The sequence below is a fragment of the Hemiscyllium ocellatum genome, chromosome 11, assembly GCF_020745735.1.
Source record: "Hemiscyllium ocellatum isolate sHemOce1 chromosome 11, sHemOce1.pat.X.cur, whole genome shotgun sequence".
Classification (NCBI taxonomy): Eukaryota; Metazoa; Chordata; class Chondrichthyes; order Orectolobiformes; family Hemiscylliidae; genus Hemiscyllium; species Hemiscyllium ocellatum.
In genome coordinates this window covers 29611083-29631049 of record NC_083411.1, presented here as the reverse complement: position 1 = coordinate 29631049, position 19967 = coordinate 29611083, and the positions used below count along the sequence as shown (strand labels likewise).

The 19967-nt window shown below is 40.4% G+C and overlaps 1 protein-coding gene across 1 annotated transcript in view; it reads left to right on the top strand.

Annotated features, from left to right (window-relative positions):
- Positions 1-19967, top strand: part of kdrl (kinase insert domain receptor like) — a 206698-nt gene that overhangs the window by 163179 nt on the left and 23552 nt on the right. The window contains exons 25-28 of the mRNA XM_060832503.1: positions 5697-5796; positions 6950-7055; positions 17568-17698; positions 17879-17969. Coding sequence (XP_060688486.1) covers positions 5697-5796; positions 6950-7055; positions 17568-17698; positions 17879-17969 — 428 coding nt within the window. The remainder of the gene's footprint in view (positions 1-5696; positions 5797-6949; positions 7056-17567; positions 17699-17878; positions 17970-19967) is intronic.

Genomic DNA, 19967 nt, shown 5'->3' with positions numbered 1-19967 from the left:
TCATAAACACCGTCTGCATCAAATGTCACAATAGAGTGGATTAATTTGATTTAACAGAAGTATTAATCATAATTTTTACCTTGTGAAATAAAGCTAGAATGAAAATTTAAGAACTGTCTTTCAGAAAGAGATAGAAGGAATGATTTAGAGTCACAGAGTCATAGAGAGGTACAGCACGGAAACAGACCCTTCGGTCCAATTCGTCCACACTGACCAGATATCCCAAACTAATCTAGTCCAATTTTCCAGCACTTGGCCCATATCCCTCTAAACCCTTCCTATTCATATAGATACCTTTTAAATGTTGCAATTGTACCAGCCTCTACCACTTCCTCTGGCAGCTCATTCCATACACGTACCACCCTCTGAGTGAAAAAGTTGCCCTTTAGCTTCTTTTTATATCTTTCCCCTCTCACCTCAAACCTATGCCCCTCTAGTTATGGACTCCCCACCCCAGAGAAAAGACTTATTTGTGCACCTCATGATTTTATAAACCTCTATAAGGTCACCCCTCAGCCGCCAACACTCCAGAGAAATCAGCCCCGGCCTATTCAGCCTCTCCCAATACCTCAAATCCTTGTAAATCTTTTCTGAACCCTCAAGTTTCACAACTTCCTTTCGATAGAAGGAGACCAGAATTGCACGCAATATTCCAACAGTGGTCAAACCAATGTCCTCTACAGTCGCAACATGACCTCCTAATTCCTGTACTCAATACTCTGACCAAAAAGGAAAGCATACCAAGTGCTTTCTTCACTATCCTATCTACCTGCGACTCCACTTTCAAGGAGCTATAAACCTGCACTCCAAGGTCTCTTTGTTCAGCAACACTCCCGAGGACCTTACCATTAAATATCAGAGGAGTAGGAAAATTAATCTTCAGGAATGAAGCTGGTAGCCTCCAGGGTGGAGAGATATATGGGAGAGGGGTAAGGCTCTCAGCCTCATTCCTGATGAAGGGCTTCTGCCCGAAACATCAATTCTCCTGCTCCTCGAATGCTGCCTGACCTCCTGTGCTTTTCTAGCACCACTCTAATCTAGGCTCTGATCTCCAGTATCTGCCGTGCTCACTTTTGCCTTATCATTAAGTGTATAAGTCTCGCTCAGATTTGCTTTTCCAAAATGCAGCACCTCACATTTATCTAAATTAAACTCCATCTGCCACTCCTCAGCCCATTGGCCCATCTGGTCAAGATCCCGAAGTAATCTGAGATAACTTTCTTCACTGTCCACTACACCTCCAGTTCTGGAGTCATTTGCAAACTTACTAACTGTACCTCCTATATTCACTTCCAGGCTGGTTTCTTCAGTCTGAAGGCTTTTTATTGATCTCATTGATCCTTATGTACTGTTTCTTGCACAGCTACATGGTGACAAAACTAAGCAAACAATGATTGTGATATTGGTTATAATTAAATGAAAATTCGTCTGCCACAATTTTCCTGAGGTCTACAACACCTAAAAATAATTTTGTAAGATAACTTTGTAGAATAATGAAAATGCCAGTCTGGTATGAAAACAGTCAAACATTTTTTTTCTTGTATTTGGCATGAAGAATTGCACAGAGAGGAAATTCCACAAAGCAGGATTCCATACCTGTGAAGGATGGAAAATTAGACGAGCTTCATTATGAGCAATCCTTCCCACCCAGTTTAATGCATTACACCCAACCAATCTTTTATGTCATGTTCAATAACAGGATAAGTATCCAAATAAATCATGGAATTGTGAAACAATAGCTGTACTATCTAATTGCCAACAAAGTTGTCTTTATTCATTCAGATAACTGAGCAGCAATTTCAATATTAACTCTGGTGGAATGTCCAACTCCTGTGGTGAAATTGTTGTTCTTTTCTCATGAGATGGAATTTAGAGTCAGGACAGAGGTCGGTGATTATTCACAAATGTTAGTGAGTAAAGTGGATGAGCAAGTATTCAAAATTTCTCGTTGTTTTGCTATGTAAATGTTCCACTAACCCTAAAGCACTACCATTGACACCAAATACTGGAGAACATTAAGTAGTTGGAGAGAGTGTTGCAAATTTCAACTTTAAAATACAAGTTTTTTTTGTTGCGCTCTTGTTCGGGGTAATCTATCGCACAAAGTAAACAGTGAGTCAATGACACCAGGGAGCTACAGGTACAGTGTTGTTTCGTGAGGGAGACCTTTAATGTAAATACAAATTGAATAATCTTTGTTGCAGCCTTAGTAAAGCACACACATTCAGAAAATAACTAACTAACAGCTGCAGAATCCTACTTGTGGCAGACAGATGAGGTGAGCTGAACATTTATCATTGGTCTCTGTTATTATGATCTGAAAAGAAAATCCTTCCATCAAATCACAGATTGTCTGTGGTTTTCAGTTTATATTTCTTTTCTATTTTCCCCCACACTACTGCCTAATAGCAGTAGTGCTTATTTTTCCCCAGCACCCATGTTGTGTGTGCAGGTGTCGGACACAGTGATGTTTTCAGTTTATATTATGAAAATGGACGTTCACACATCAAGTCAATTTTACTTAACAGTGTCATTGATCACAGCTCCCATAACTAACAGTGTTCAATAATAGGCACTGTTCATGGAGACATTCTAAGATTAGAGTCATACAGATTCTTACTTTTTTAGCAGTGAGAACGATAGATTTTCAGTCTTGTCTGTAGGAGACGATAAAGTGAAAAATAAATACGTGAGAGTAGTGAGACATCTCCCATTAAATGACAATTCCCGAGATCGTCAGCGAGAATTTAAAGGAGGTAATAAATCAGAGTATCATGCAGCAATATTAGAAAGACAATCAAAACATCACTTTGAGTGTAAAGGAAGGACTGGCAAAGAATATTATCAAATTCGGTCAAGCTTCTCAGCACTAGGATACCTTAGTGAGGCTGGATAAATATGGGTAGAGAATGTCTGTGATTGGTTTTCAATGTCTCGCAGTTAATGTCCTTATCTTGTTGATTTAGGTGACCCAAAGGAAAATCTGTCTCATTTTAATAACACACATAGTTGGCCTGTTTTCCAGTTTTGTTAAACTCTGTCATCCTTTACCTCATTCTGTAAGATGGGTTGGCTGTAACATATTAAACTACAAATATGGAAAATTAATGCCAGGAAGAAATGTGGGAGTGTATTTGCTGTTGTAATTATTTTGCATGTGCTGAATGAATTAAACAGTTACAACTGTGGCCTGGTTTAGAAACAGACTGGGAAAATTCTAAACTCTGAATGAGAAATATTTTAAACAGAAGTTTATTTTTCCACATATTTTCATGTTTTATGACATGGAAGTGTTGGTTGATCAGATTTCTGGCAATTTGAAAAAATTATGATGATCCAAATTCCTACATTTTACCTTCATATTGTTCTGTAAATAGCATAAATAAAAACATAATCTATTATTTATCGAGGAGTGAAGAGGATTGATATGGGGGGAGGTGGTAGGATTGACGGATGGAGGAAGGGACCACAATGTATATAATAAACACATCGTCACCTTGAAGATCTTTTCTCTGTGATTACTGGAGTGGGAGATTTGTTTCTCATCTCCCTAGTCCATAAAACAGATACAGCAACCTTTCTTAACTAAATCTAGTTATTATAAAAGTTTAGATCAGTTAGGATCCAGTTGTATGATAGAATGGACTCAAGGGACAAAGTGACCTTTGCCCAAACCTACCCCTTGATATCACTGGTCATGGGTATCAATCTTCGATATTTCTCCATTCCCTGACATGTGGCTCACCCACAAATTTCACAATTATTGATCTGTTTGTTATTTCATATTATATAGCTGAAAAATGTAGAAGGCTAAACCTCTGTGTAATGCAATTGAAGTAAAGAAGAAGAATGAGTCAACAGTGCAGAACTCTTTGTTTCACAAATGAATCACAGCAGAAATGAATCAGCTCAATCATTTTCAAATGTGTTAGGGAGGGCAATGACTCCAAAGGGGTTTTCATTCTTCCTTTGGTATATTATTTTGAAATTTAGTGAGAACAAAATTTATTCACAGTTCCTTAGATTCAGCACTGGCTTACCGAGGCAGTAGCCTGCCACCCTGTTACAGCACAAGGGGCCCAGGTTCGATTCCAGCCTCGGTCTACTGTCTGTGTGGAACTTGTACATTCTCCCAGTGTCTGTGTGGGTTTCCTCTCACGGTCCAAAGATGTGCAGGTTAGATGAATTGGCCAAGCTGAGTTGCTCATGATGTTCAGGTGCATTAGTCAGGGGAAATGTAGGGTAATGGGTCTGGGTGGGATAGTTTTCGGAGGGGCGGTGTGGACTCGTTGGGCTGAAAAGCCTGTTTCCACCCTGTAGGAATTCTAATTTGCAGAACACAAGAAAAAAATTTGATCATGGCATCTTTTACTTTCTTCCCCAGCAGTCTGTGTTTAGTAACATTTAAATATTACAAATAATGATTTGCATCTTTAATGATATTGGCAGACAGCACTAACTTCCCAGCTGTGTCCCAGGTGGGATTAGGATGATGAGAATGACACCTTTGTAGCTAGATATTTCACTTCCTTTTGACTTCCATTGAAATTTTCCTTATAGGTACAGGTTTTACAGGTCAAGGAGTGATATAACAGGAATTGCTATAATAATCCTGATAGGAATGACTGAATGGCTGAAAGAATGATTTTATTGTCACATATGTAGTAAGATACAGTCAAATGTGTTTCGATGCCATAATCTGGCGCCGTTTTGAGGTACAAAAAGAAAGTACTTAATTAGAGTTCATCTCTTGTTCAAATTGGATCTCAAGCACAGCTTCAGAACTTCTACAAAGTCTCTGCAATGTGTTCTGGGCCTCAAGATGTTCCTGCCCTAGGTACAGCAATGACACTGATGCCCCAGGAGACCCTGGCTTCGCTGTTGCCACCACCTCATCAAGACTACCATGAATTCCCACTGCAGGCACTGCCACCCCCACAGCTGATACCCTGTTTTGCCACTAGGAATCCAGGTACCAGGCCTACTGCTGCTAAGAGTCCCTGCTCCAGGCATCGCCATAACCAAGAGTTCAGGCGCCAGGCCTACCACCGCCCAGAGTCCAGCTCTGGCACTGCCGCCGCCAAGATTCCAGTCTCCAGGCACCACCAAGAGTCTGGGCTCAGGCCTAACACCACCAGAAATCCTTGCTCCAGGCACCACCAAGAGTCTCTACTCCACACACTGCCACCAGGAATCTCAATCCATGCAGCTGCTGCCCTGTCAACACCGCTCCAGCCTCAAAGATGAAGAAAGAAAAGCAAAAAAAAACAAAAAAAGAGAGAGAGGGAAAGATGCCGCTGGCCTGGAACAGACGAGCTCAAGACCTTGAATGCTACCCACCACGCAGGCGCTACTATCTCCAGCTACTTAGTGCATGACCAATCTGGATAGTTTAGATTCAATTGCCTATCTGTCACATATTCATTGATTTCAATATAAAACAGGTTGCATGGAGCATTACTGATGTCCCTGCCTTCTAAAGGTATGGAGGAAACGTTCATGAAGGACAACAATGGGCCAGATTGCATCTTCTATTGTGGCTAAGTGATCTGCTGATAGTGATTGTTAAAGCGCACATGCTCACAATGATCATTTGGAAAAGATGTTCAAAAATCACAATACTTGTTGAGCCTATGAATGGGAGAAGGTTTCTAGTAAAATAACTGAATGTTGTCTGTTGTGTTCCTCGGCTGTAGGTGCTTCTCCATACCCAGGAGTACAAATAGATGAAGAATTTTGCCACAAGTTAAAAGAAGGAACAAGGATGAAGCCCCCTGAATATTCCACATCAGAAGTGTAAGACTTCTCTACCAATCTCTTCTCTTTGGAGCAGAACTGTTCCAACTGTAATAGTAATTATAAATAACGAAATTCCATTGTTTAGGTGAGCTTTTGAAGATACGTTGGCAAGACTGGAGATAACCTTAAATAAAATATGATCTCAAGGAAGTGAAATGTGAAGCACAAAAAAGTTGCAGTAGGGTGAAATAATCTATGGCAGAATCCATACCGCCAAGTTTATACTTCACTGGTTAATAAATGAGGTTGTGATTTTACATTAAAGAGGTGGGTTATTAATCTACCCAGCCCAACCCCTACAGTTTGATGAAATGGCAGAAGAGTTCCTGGTTTGCTCCCTATTTCCTCCAAGACTCCTAGCCACTGAGACCAATACCTGTTGAGAGCTGAACTCAATTGTTAACCTGAATTTGGGCCTGAAGCTGAAAAGTAAAATCCAGGTCAAAGAAAAGTTTATCAATTACATGACAGTGATAAAGAGTCATCTAGATTCAAAACGTTAGCTTGCTCTCTGCCGCCATGGATGCTGCCTGACCCATTGTGATTTCCAGCGTTTGTTGTTTTTCGCTTCATTAATGTATTTTTCAAAAGTTGGTCTCTTCAGCATTTGACCTGTTTTATATGCTTCCAATAATACTGCAGTTCTGCTCCCTGATTCACCATTTTTATAAGGTTCATCTCTGTCAGGACGATGAGCAACTGTCAACAACTGGTCATGGCTGAAGCATTTCCTCTCTCAATCTTCCAACAGCTTAAATGGTTCTGTGATTTCTGCCCTCTGGTGGATGAATTGTGCTTTGCAATATTCACTGTCAGCGGAACAAAGGCATTGAATTTGAGATAAACTTCATCACTCAAGCATCCACAATAAAAGATAGAAGCATTAGGTTTCTTTTTTGGCCATTTTACAATTCAATTGCACATGCCTTTACCAGCTGCCAGTATGATGGGAATCCAAAAATATCACTTCAAACACAGTGTTCCTAAAACTCCTTTTTACACAAATAAAACTAACGATATGCAAATAAATCAGCTACGATAGATTACACAGCAAACGCTGCCCAAAGTCCAAACTTGTTAGACCTGGGTAAATAGATTTGATATATTACTAATCCAGTCAGCTAATACTCTTGTTTTGTTTCTGTTTTAGTTATCAAACAATGTTAGACTGTTGGCATGGGGAGCCTGGAGAAAGGCCGACCTTCAGTGAGTTGGTGGAACAGTTGGGAGACCTTTTACAAGCCAATGTTCAGCAGGTAGGAGAACCAAGCAGGTTGGAGGTCATCAGGGAAGTTGGGGAAGGAGATGAAATAAAATCAACAATTGTCAAAAGTAGAAATGTCAGAGGGACTGAATAATTTGGTTTAATATTCAATCATTGGGGTTTACCACAGATGAAATGTACGTGCTCTCTTACTGCCCATTATCAGAATGTTTTGTATGGAAAGAGATCTTTAGTTTGAGTGCCATTTCAACTAAATAATTCAGTGACCCCTGAACCATTTTGAATGACCTGTTGAAAACATTGTAACATGCCCCAACCTTATTCCTAATATTTTGAAACAAGTTCAGATGTATCAGCACATGTATTTCATATATCCCTGAACTAACATGGAAATTAATGATGAAAACAATGAGTAAATACAGTGAGAATGTTACCTTCAGAGATTATCTTTTCATGGTTGAACCTTCATGTTTAGTTTAAAGTAAGGCTCACACCAAATTCATCTCCAGTTAAGATAACCTAGTTGTTGCTCCAATTAGAAGTCCAACTCCCACATGTTCATTGTTCTGAGCACTATCTGCTGCAAATAGTGAATCCAAGTTTGAGTTTTTATTTATTTGAAGATGATTATATTCAATTGATGTACTTGGAGTTTAGTCAGCATGACTTTGCAAATAACAAAGCACCTAATTCATGACCATACCAACAAGGATTTAACTTTTTTTAATTCTCCAAGGATGATCCTTTATTATAAGATTGTCATTTCATGTTGTCCTGACATGCAAATTTAATGGCAGACATTATTTCAAAGAAAACTTGAAATTAAACTATTAAAACTGGACCTGTAATTCTGATCTTATAACATTTCTCTTACTACATAACTGAATAACTGGCTGAATTGATCAAATGTTCAGTAATTCAGATATGCAGCATGCAACTGTGTGCGTAAAAAAATTGTGGGGATTCTAATTGATGCATGCTGCTGTGAAAATAGTGGGGTTCTAATCTCAATAACACGGCTAATCCCTGGGTAAACTAATTCTGAAAGTAAATATATTTCTTAAAAGCGATTTATATTTCCAAGAACAGTGGGACTTTTGGAAGAAAAATGTTTTATTTTTCACAGATGACTCTGTCAGTGTGTAATGTAATAGTTTGTAAAACATCATCAGGTTAGTGAGCAGAAAAACAATTTTACAGAAGTTGGCACCTCCAAAAGTATTTGCATTCAGCTACCTCTAAATATGTGGTTTAGTATTTTTTTCTCTAATGAAATGCGAACATATCTGACAAGGTCAAAGTTTATTGCCTATCTTTAACTCTCTTTGAACTGTGTGGCTTGCAAATCATTTCAAAGGGCAATTAGGATTCAACCAAATTGCTGTCACATGTATGCCAGACTGGTAAGGGTGGCAAATTTCCTTCCCTAAAGGAAATTATGGGGTTTTACTATAAATCAGTGATGCTTTATTCATTACCATTATTGAGACTAGCATTTACGTCCATATTTATTGAACTTAAATTCTACCAGCTGTCATGGTGGGTTTTGAATTTTATTGTCAGATCATTAATCTATCCTAAAGGATTGCTCATTCAGTGACATTATCAGTAATCCACCATCTTCCCCAAAAGCATTACCAAACTCCCCTATAACCCTCACATCCAATTAATACAACATAGAGTCTTCTCCTGCCTGAAAAAAAATCATCTTGGTCATTTGCAGAATTGCATATTTTTCAATCAGTTTTCTGTAAAATAAAACTTTTGTGCACATTGTTCACAGAACTCTTGATCCATAATTGCAGATTGTGATGATATGAACCGTGATATTTAAACTGTGTTTGAGATTCTACTTATAATCTACTGCTTTGCAAGCAGAACATGTCCATATGCTGTAAACCTCATCAACATGATTTATGAAATGACTTTTAACAAAGAGCTCATAGGTTGTTGTTTGCCAAGAATCCTATTTTATAAATGGATTATCAAACTATCTTGGTTTCCCTTTCTCTGAAAAAATCCAGAATGCTCATCAAAATTCCTCAGAATTAGCCTGGGCAACTTATAAAAGAGTTGAGTGCGAGATATTGTTATATTACTGTTAAAACAGAATAATGTTTGCTTGTAAATGTCAAGCTTCCCCTCATAAATTGAGATTTTGTACATGTATTAAAGTTATCTATATTAGATTATTATCTGTTACTTTAGATGGAACATTATTCCAAATGTTTCAAGTATTTTAGTGCCTGCATCAAATACTAAAGGAATTTCATATGTATACATATGCCCTTCTGTTGCCAGGATCAAACAATGACATTCAACTCCTTTCAACATTTTTTAAATGAACTGCTTTGTTGTTACAGCAGACAACCTCTGTAGTTGACTGAAATCTCCTTTGGCACAGCTTCAGCAGAAATATGTGAAATTAGAAGCTCACTTTTTCATAAACAATTTCAAGAATAAAAAAAACTTGCAACATAAGATCATCACACATGTGTCAGCATCACCTGGAAAGCGCTGCGTGCTTGTTGATAAGAATTCCCAATCACGTACAATGGCTTGCTTGTAGGCTGCTCTCACTGTTTTGGTTATTTTTCCATTAGGTGTGGATTTGCTCTATTTGAGAAGATGACAGTGAGTCACTGAAATATCTGCACAGAGGCCAGCATCCTGACACAAAGTCACTATTTATTTATATACCATTACACCAGTTGTAGCCAGCCAGCTCAGAGTCAGAGTCAGTCGCCTGAACTGAGGAGATTCTAAAGTCTTGGTTATATATTTTTTAATTCATTAATACTCAAAATAAAATACAACAATAACAATACACAAGAGAAATAGGGACACAACCATAAGGTGCCCGAAATTTCACAAAACAAATAGCACTACATAAAATTCTGAATTTTCATACAAGTTTGAAAGGTACCACCATGACAGATCCAGAAAGTAATCCATTTCAGACCCTAAGGTCAAAGTTTACAGCAGACTGAAGACCACAATATACAACTGCAAACACTTTACACATCGCCTGCACCCAGGCACAAAGAAAAGCCGTCCACAAAACACAGCATAGCCGATAACAATGTTCAACAATACAAGCCACGGATTACATAACTCAACCCGCCTCCCCCCAACTCCCCCACCCCCCCAACCCCCGATACCCTCCTGTGCCCGGGTACCCTACATACAACTCACCAGTCAACACCAACACATACTGAATAGACTGTCCTTGGCTTTCCTGCAGGACAGAAGTTGGCCTTCTGGTCTCTGGCCGCCCGCATACTGAGTGACCCTCCCCAGACCCGCTTTCCTCTAGACTGGTCATCGACCAACCAACCCCCAGTCAGCCCGCGTACTCATCGACCCTCCCCAGGCTCATATTCCTCCGGCTCGGTCATTGGGCCCCCAGCTCCCGGTCACCCCGTGTTCTAACCAAACCACCCGGACCTGCTTTCCTACATTCGGGCTGTCAGCCTTCCAACACCTGATCTCCCTACGTACTGACTGGCCCTTTCCCCTGGCCAGTGTTCCTATGGACCAGCCATCGGCTGTCTGGCTCCCAGCCTCCCTGCGTACTGACCGCTCCTTCCCTGGTCAGCCTTTCTACAGGCTGCCTGGCTCAGCTTCCCCACGTACTGTCTGCCTGCCCTATACCGACTTTCTTGCGAGAATATTATCAGTTGCCTGGCCTCGCCCACCCCGCGTACTGACAGGCTCCTCCTGGCCGACTTTTCTCCAGGCCAGTCATTGCCCTTCCGGCTCCCAGACATCCCATGTACTGGCTGCCCAACCCCCGACCAACCCGTGTACTAACAGACAACTCCCCAGCCAGCCCGTATACTTTCTGGTCCTTTCCTGGCCAGCCTATCTATGGGTAAGTTGTCTGCTGCCTGGCCCCTGTCCACCCTGTGTACTAACAGACCTCCCCCAGTTTGCATTCCCCTAGGCTGGTTGTCAACCCTCCAGCTCCCAGCCACTCCACGTACTGACCAGCCCACGCTAGCCCGAATCCCACGGTCAATTATTGGCTACCCGGCCCACGTCTGCCCCGTGCACTAACTGGCCTGTAGTCTGCCTTCCATTGCACAGGCCATCTGAGGGCCATTGAGCCCCAAACACCTCACAGTCACCAGCCGACCTTCTAACCTCTAACTACCCAACTACACGCACAAAAACCCCTTGCACAATCAATTACAGACCCACATACAGTAACAGAATTTACAAAGGCCTCACACAACAGAAATTCCCAACACTCAGGCAGGGTCCACACCCGAAAGCAGGGTCCACGCCCAATGGCAGAGTCCCCACACAAAAGCAAATCCACTCGCAAAAACAAAGTTCACTTACGGGAACAGATTCCACCTGCAGAAGCATGGTCCACACACAGGAGAATGCCCTACGCGAAAGGGCGCAGTCCACAAACCAACAGCATAAGGCTGGGTCACATTGTTGACTCATCCTGGAACTCACATGTCTCTTCAATAGTACCACTGGCCATTTAGCCAGCCGTTTCAGGAACGAGTTCTAACAAACAACAGGATATACCTGGCTGTAACTCAGCCAGCACAGAAATCAGTTTTCCTGGCTGGAACACACTGGCTATGACCAGCCGGCTCAGAGTCAGTCGCCTGAACTGATCAGATTCTGATCTCTTTGTTTTGAGGAGAAACTCTTGGTTATAGAACATAGAATATTACAGCACAATATTGACCCTTCAGCCCTTGATGTTGCACCAAGCTGTGAAACCAATCTGAAGGAGAAAGTGAGGACTGCAGATGCTGGAGATCAGAGCTGAAAATGTGTTGTTGGAAAAGCGCAGCAGGTCAGGCAGCATCCAAGGAACAGGAAACTCGACGTTTCAGGCATAAGCCCTTCCTGATGAAGGGCTTATGCCCGAAACGTCGAATTTCCTGTTCCTTGGATGCTGCCTGACCTGCTGCACTTTTCCAGCAACACATTTTCAAACCAATCTGAAGCCCAACTAACCTACATTATACCATTTTCATCCATATGTTTATCCAATGACCACTTAAGTTGGTGAGTCTAGTTCTCATAGGAGAGTCTACTACTATTACAGGCAGTGCACTCCACACCCCTACTATTCTCTGAGTAAAGAAACTATCTCTGTTCTATATCCATCACCCCTCAATTTAAAGCTATATCCCCTCATGCTAACTGTCACCATCGGAGGGAAAAGGTTCTCACTTCTCTCTAATGAAAACAGTGTCATGTCTTTCAATCTCTCCTCATGAGACCTTCCTTTCATACCAGGCAACATCCTTGGAAATCTCATCTGAACCCTTTCCAAAGCTTCCACATCCTTCCTGTAATGCGGTGATCAGAACTGTATGTAATACTCCAAGTGCAGTCGACCAGAGTTTTGTACTGCTGCAACATGACCTCATGACTCTGAAACTCAATCCCTCTACCAATAAAAGCTATCACACCATATGCCTTCTTAATCCTATCAACTGGGTAGCAACGTTTAGGGATCTATATACATGGACACAGACATCTCTCTGCTCATCTACACTACCAAGAATCTTACATTAGCCCAGTACTTTTTAATCCTATTGCTCCTTCCAAAGTGAATCACCTCATACTTTTCTGCATTAAACTCCATTTGCCACCTCTCAACCCAGCTCTGTAGCTTATCTATGTCCCTCTGTAACTTGCAACATCCTTCAGCACTATTCGCAACTACACCGACCTTAGTGTCATCTGCAAATTTACTAACCCATCCTTCTACACCGTCATCCAGGTCATTTATAAAAATGACAAACAGCAGTGGCCCTAAAATACATCCTTGCAGTACACCGCTATTCACTGAACTCAAGGATGAACATTTCCCATCAACCATCACCCTCTGTCTTCTTTCAGTTTTTTGACTCAAACCGCCAAATCACCCTCAATCCCATGTCTCCGTATTTTCTGCAATAGCCTACTGTAGGGAACCTTATCAAACACCTTACTAAAATCCATATACACCACATCAACCACTTTACCCTTATCCACCTGTTTGGTCACCTTCTCAAAGAACTCAATAAGGTTTGTGAGTCACAACCTGTCCTTCACAAAACAGTGTTGACTATCCCTAATCAATTTATTCCTTTCTAGATGATTATAAATCCTAACTGTTATAACACTTTCTAACACTTTACCCACAACTGAAGTAAGGCTCACTGGTCTACAATTGCTAGCGTTGACTCTACTCTTCTTGAACAAGAGGACAACATTTGCGATCTTCCAGTCTTCTGGCACTATTTCTGTAGACAATGATAACATAAAGATCAAAGCCAAATACTGCAATCTCCTGTCTGGCTTCCCAGAGAATCCTAGAATAAATCCCATCCGGTCTAGGGGTCTAATCTATTTTCACATTTTCCAGAATTGCTAACACCTCCTCCTTGTGAACCTCAATCCCATCTAGTCTAGTAGTCTGTTTCTCAGTATTCTCCTCGACAATGTTGTCTTTTTCCAGTACTGATGAAACATATTCATTTGTACTTCTCCTAACTCCTCGGATGCCACACACACCTTCCGATTACTATCCTTGATTGGCCCTAATCTTTCTCTAGTTGTTCTTTTATTCCTGATATACCTATAGAAACTTTTGGGGTTTTTATTGATCCTACCTGTCAATGAGTGCTGATGTCCTCTCCTGGCTCTTCTTAGATCTATCTTTAAGTTTTTCCTGGCTAATTTGTAACTCTCAAGCACCCTAACTGAACCTTCACATCTCATCCTTACATAAGCCTTCTTCTTCTTCTTGACAAGCGATTTAACTTCTTTAGTAAATGATGGCTCCCTTGCTCAACCAATTCCTTTCTGCCTGACAAGCAAGTACTTATCAAGGACATGAAGTAGCTGTTTCTTGAATAAGTTCCACTTTTCAATTGTGCCCATCCCCTGCAGTTTCCTTCCCCATCCTAGGCATTCTAAATCTTGCCTAATCACATCAAAATTGCCTTTCCCCCAACTATAACTCTTGCCTTGCAGTATGTACCTATTCATTTCCATCGCTAAAATAAACATAACCGAATTGTAGTCACTATCACCAAAGTGCTCACCTACCTCCAAATCTAACACCTGGCCAGGTTCATTACCCAGTACCAAATCCAATGTGGCCTTGCCCCTTGTTGGACTGTATACATACTGTGTCGGGAAACCGTCCTGCACACATTTGACAAAAACTGACCCATATAAGGTACTCAAACTATAGTATTTCCAGTCAATATTTGGAAAGTTAAAGACCCCCATAACAATTACCCTGTTACTCTCTCTCCTATCCAGAATCATCTTTGCTATCCTTTCCTCTACATCTCTGAAACTATTCGGAGGCCTATAGAAAACTCCCAACAGGGTGACCCATCCTTTCCTGTTTTTAAGCTCAGCCCGTACTGCCTCAGTAGACAAGTCCTTCTTTCTGCCACCATAATACTGTCTTTGACTAACAATTCCACACCTCTCCCTCTTTTACCATCTTCTCTGTTCTTACCAAAACATCAAAATCTTGGAACCTGAAACAATCATTCCTGTCCCTGCTCTATCCATGTCTCTGAAATGGCCACAACATCAAAGTTCCAGGTACCAACGCACACTGCAAGTTCAACAACCTTATTCCAGATGCTCCTGGCTTTGAAGTAGACACACTTCAAATCACCTTCCTGTTTGCTGGTGCACTTTTGCAACCTTGAAACCTTATTTCTGACCTCACTAAAGTCAACTTCCTGTATACTGGAGCTACAATTTAGGTACCCATCCCCCTGCTGTATTAGTTTAAAATTAGACTAATATGTTTTTTCCTTTCTCTTTTTTTTACTGAGGAGATTCTAAATCTCCTGGTTCTTTTCTTTTCTTTTTTTCCCCTGGGGCTAAGTCCACTCTTCCTGTACTTTTTAAACCCCCACACAGTACTGCCTAAATGCAGTAGTGCTTATATTTTCCCCAGCACCCATATTGTGTGTGTGCAGGTGTGAGACATTAATATTTTTTTTTCCCTGTTAAAATGTTTTTTTGTTTTTTTCTCTTTTTTTTATTTTTACCCCCACACTACTGCCTAACTGCGGTAGTGCTTATTTTTTCCCCCAGCACCCATGCCGTGTGTGTGCAGATGTGAGACACTAATGTGGTAATATTTTTTTTTCCTTTTTTCTTTTTTTTTTCTTTTTTTTTCTTTTCTACCCCCACACTACCGCCTAACTGCGGTAGTGCTTATTATTTTGAACCCCAGCACCCATGGTGTGTGTGTGCAGCTGTGAGACACAGTGAGAGACATAAAGTGCACAAATCTTTATTTAATTTCCACCACCAGGAAAAGTAGGAAAACACCCGAGTGGCCTGTGACGAGCAGTGCCCTTCACATCAAAGGGCAATGCTGTGTGATCAAAAAAAGTGAAGGGGAGGGCAGGGATTAAATCAAAATAGAGTTGGAGGGGGAAATAAAACACTCCACTCCTTTTGGTGCTCACCTCTCCCTAAAGGCATCAAACACACGGGCCTGTCTCCTGGTTACATTTTTTTTTTCTTTCTTTTTTTTCGGTAGTGCTTATTTTTATCCCCAGCACCCATGGTGTGTGTGTGCAGGTGTGAGACACTAATGTGGTTATATTTTTTTTTTCTTTTCTTTTTTTTTGTAACGAGAGCAGACATTTCTTAAAAATTGTCCCTTGAAAATTCATGAATTGAAAGTAGAAATAAGAAAGGAATGCTCACCTTGCTGGGATTGTACTATACAGCCCAGAAATCACTTCACAGAGGCCGGTATCCTGTCACCAAGTCACCCTTTATTTACTCATGAACAGTACACTGGCTGTGGCTACCCAGCTCGGAGTCAGCCTCCTGAACTGAGGAGATTCTCATCTCCTGGTTATATATTTTTTTTCTTCTTTTTTTATTAACCCCCACACTACCGCCTAACTGCGGTAGTGCTTATTATTTTGAACCCCAGCACCCATGGTGTGTGTGTGCAGCTGTGAGACACAGTGAGAGACATAAAGTGCACAAATCTTTATTTAATTTCCACCACCAGGAAAAGTAGGAAAACACCCGAGTGGCCTGTGACGAGCAGTGCCCTTCACATCAAAGGGCAATGCTGTGTGATCAAAAAAAGTGAAGGGGAGGGCAGGGATTAAATCAAAATAGAGTTGGAGGGGGAAATAAAACACTCCACTCCTTTTGGTGCTCACCTCTCCCTAAAGGCATCAAACACACGGGCCTGTCTCCTGGTTACATTTTTTTTTCTTTTTTTTTCGGTAGTGCTTATTTTTATCCCCAGCACCCATGGTGTGTGTGTGCAGGTGTGAGACACTGATGTGGTTATATTTTTTTTTTTTCTTTTTTTTTCTTTCTTTTTTTTTTTTCTGTGACGAGCAGTGCCCTTCACATCAAAGGGCAATGCTGTGTGATCATAATCCTGGTTTTTTTTTCTTTTTTTTTTTAAATTAACCCCCACACTACCGCCTAACTGGTAGTGCTTATTTTTTTCCCCGCACCCATGGTGAGTGTGTGTGTGTGTAGTTGTGAGACACAGTGAGAGACATAAAGTGCACAAATCTTTATTTAATTTCCACCACCAGGAAAAGTAGGAAAACACCCGAGTGGCCTGTGACGAGCAGTGCCCTTCACATCAAAGGGCAATGCTGTGTGATCAAAACAGTGAAGGGGAGGGCAGGGATTAAATCAAAATAGAGTTGGAGGGGGAAATAAAACACTCCACTCCTTTTGGTGCTCACCTCTCCCTAAAGGCATCAAACACACGGGCCTGTCTCCTGGTTACATTTTTTTTTCTTTCTTTTTTTTCGGTAGTGCTTATTTTTATCCCCAGCACCCATGGTGTGTGTGTGCAGGTGTGAGACACTAATGTGGTTATATTAGTCAGCCAGGGCTTTCCTGATTGACCCAGGTTAACAAGCCCAATCAATGACCTCATAGTCAATAAGGTCAACCTGATTCTAAGCACCACAGTCACCTCCTCGACTGCCATCTCTAAATGTTCTGGAGACACATTGTGGCTGAATAAGCCATAAACAGAGATTAAGAAATACACCACATCAAATCTGCCAAAATTTTGGTGAGGGTGAGCCACAAGTGGCACCAATTGCAGTTTTATTGTGAGTGCCACATCTATGGTGCAAAAATAATTTTACAATTCAATTTGTTGGTGTAAGACGCTGTCTTTAAATTTAAAGTGAACTATTTTTTAATCTAATTTTTAAAAATTGATTTTTTTTTCCTCAGTCTATCCAGAAGTGTGAAGGAAGAGTGAAAGTAAAGTGTTGTCCATTCTCCATCTAGAAATAAGGTCCATCTCTAGAAGATTACTCACCACAAGCTCCTCCTGTCTTCCCAAGTCCAAGTACTTCAGCTTTCTCTCCCTCCAAAAATAAGACCAAACTACACCTAAGTTGTTGTGTGCAAAGGTTCAAATTAAATGAATCAGCAATGAAAACCGTTAAGAGAATACAGTTTGAGCTGACTGGTGCTGAGTCCTAAGCACTTTCTTTCATTCTCGTACTTGATTTCTGGTCTTTTTTTTCAATAGGATGGAAAGGATTACATTCCTTTGAATACTATGCTGCCAGCAGATGGTGATTCCAACTTTTCTGCAGACCCCAACCTCACAGAAGACATAACAAATCCAAAAGTTAATTACAATTGCACAGGAGTCATCGGGTTGGTCAATTTTATTATAGTAATCAAGAAGTGCTCATTAAGTTGTAAAAAAGAAAACAAAGTTTGTTTCCTCTGTAGAGGAAAATTAGCCTGATATTTGTTCTATTGTGTCATGTCTGGTTCTACATTATCAACTTGCTTTGCACTAAGTCATTATTCTTTGCTTCTTTTTGCTGCTAGATGCAACAGCAATAATGCAAAGAAGAGGCCAGTGAGTGTAAAAACTTTTGATGAGGTTCCTGTAGAAAATAAGACTACTGTGATACATGAGGTAAGTTTTTATTCTGCCCGTGTCAATCTAGAATTGAATGACATCTAAAATTACTCACTTAATTTCAGACAAAAGAAGCTTTGAATGCGAGAGGGGCATTTGACAGGTCAAATGTCAAAATGCTCTGCCACAGTCATTTTGGGACCTCATTCATAGGCTAATCCACAACAATCCAGCTCACTAAAGATTTTTTTATTGTCTTTAAACTCCATTTAAATCAAACTAACCCTTTAATTTTGCTGTGACCTAGTAGCTATTTTCTTGACAAGAATTGATCCAGTTCCCTTCCAAAGGTGTAATTGAAAGTGGCTTGTACCACATCATCTGCACAAAAGCATCAATCTCCTAACATGTCACAGATTCTCAAGAATCCACCACCTACACCATCTCCTGTTCTTCGTGATCAAAATGTCCTGATTTTTGGAGTTTGAAACAATATGCCAGCAAGTACAGCATTTTTAATAGATGAATTATCCTAAAAAAATTAAACAGCGTAATAATTAATGTATATATGCTTGGTGTGTTCATAGGAAAATGCTTTGTCTTTTGTCTTAATTTGGATGTCCTTAAAATCCATTTTAAGGAACTAGTTAACAACTACAATAATTTTTAGTGTAATTTTATACAACCTTATTAAACATTCATATACCATTTTGCACAAGGTAATATATCTGTTTTTATGTCCTATAAATGTGGACGCAAAATGTATAATGGTACTATTAAAAGGCAGTATAAAGTTATGAAAAAAGATTTTTACAGTTTGAATTATGAAGGGACATTGTTTGGCACATGAAAACTATAAGCAATATTTCTGTTTCTTATCTGGGAGGAATCATTGGGGTAACATCACTTCTCCAATGCCACGACTAAGTCTCCAATGCTAATGCTAATATGCATTCCCAAGTTAGCAGAAACTGTCAGTAGAGGTCAGATTAAGTGAAATTTGCTCCGAATCTTTTCCAGAAGGTTATTTTGACAACAGTTTCAGACTGCTGTCCATGGTTGACCAACTGTTAATCAAATAGATAGACAGACACCTTCAATAAAAAATTACAAGGATGACTACCTTTTTATTTTAATTTTACAGTCCCATGATTGTAATAGTCGTATCTATTTATGAGGTGACAGCTGGGACCTAGTGAAGGATTTGACGGGAAGTGTGTTCATTTTTCCAATGCAGGAATTAACTTATTCCATCACACTGGAGATCCTATAGAATAATGCCTCGAGTTTTTCCACCGGTTTCTCTTCATTGAATGTTGCAAATAGAGAATTAAACATATTACAGGGTGACATTAATGAACCATTATGTCATAGATAGTCATTTCCAAATTTTCTTACGATGGTTTAGGCCCCTGATCTTACCCAGGAAGCACACAAACAAGAGCAAAGAATCTGAGTGAAGAATCAGAGGATTACCTCTACTCCACCAGCTCCAATGTCATAAACAAAAAAACAGAAATCACTGGGGAAACTGAAGTTCTGGAATTGTCACTGGACATGAAACGTTAATTTTTTTCTGTTCACAGATGCTGCAAAATCTGCTGAGTTTTTCCAGCAATTTCTGTTTATATTTGTTTCGGGTCTCCAGCGTTCTTCTGTTTACTGTTCAATGAAAGGCTAGCTTAGGTAGGTGGAGGGGTGAGACAAATCTTATATTAAGCCCACCTTGAGTTCAGCATTCAAGCTGTTTAATGCATCCAAATGCAATTGATATATACAGATCTGGTTAACATTCAGTGTAGCCAATGGCACTTGAATTCTAGTACATAAAGCAAGTCTCAGTAATGGTGACCATGATGATTATCATCAGTTGTTCTTAAGACCACAAGAACATAAGAAATAGGAACAGAAGTAGGCTGTGCGACTCCTCGCGCCTCCTCGACCATTCAATGAGATCATGGTTGATCCAATATTCCTCACTTCCACTTTCTTTCCCTTTCCCCATAACCCTTGATTCCCCCTCTGATCGACAGTTTTATCTCAACCTTGGATAAG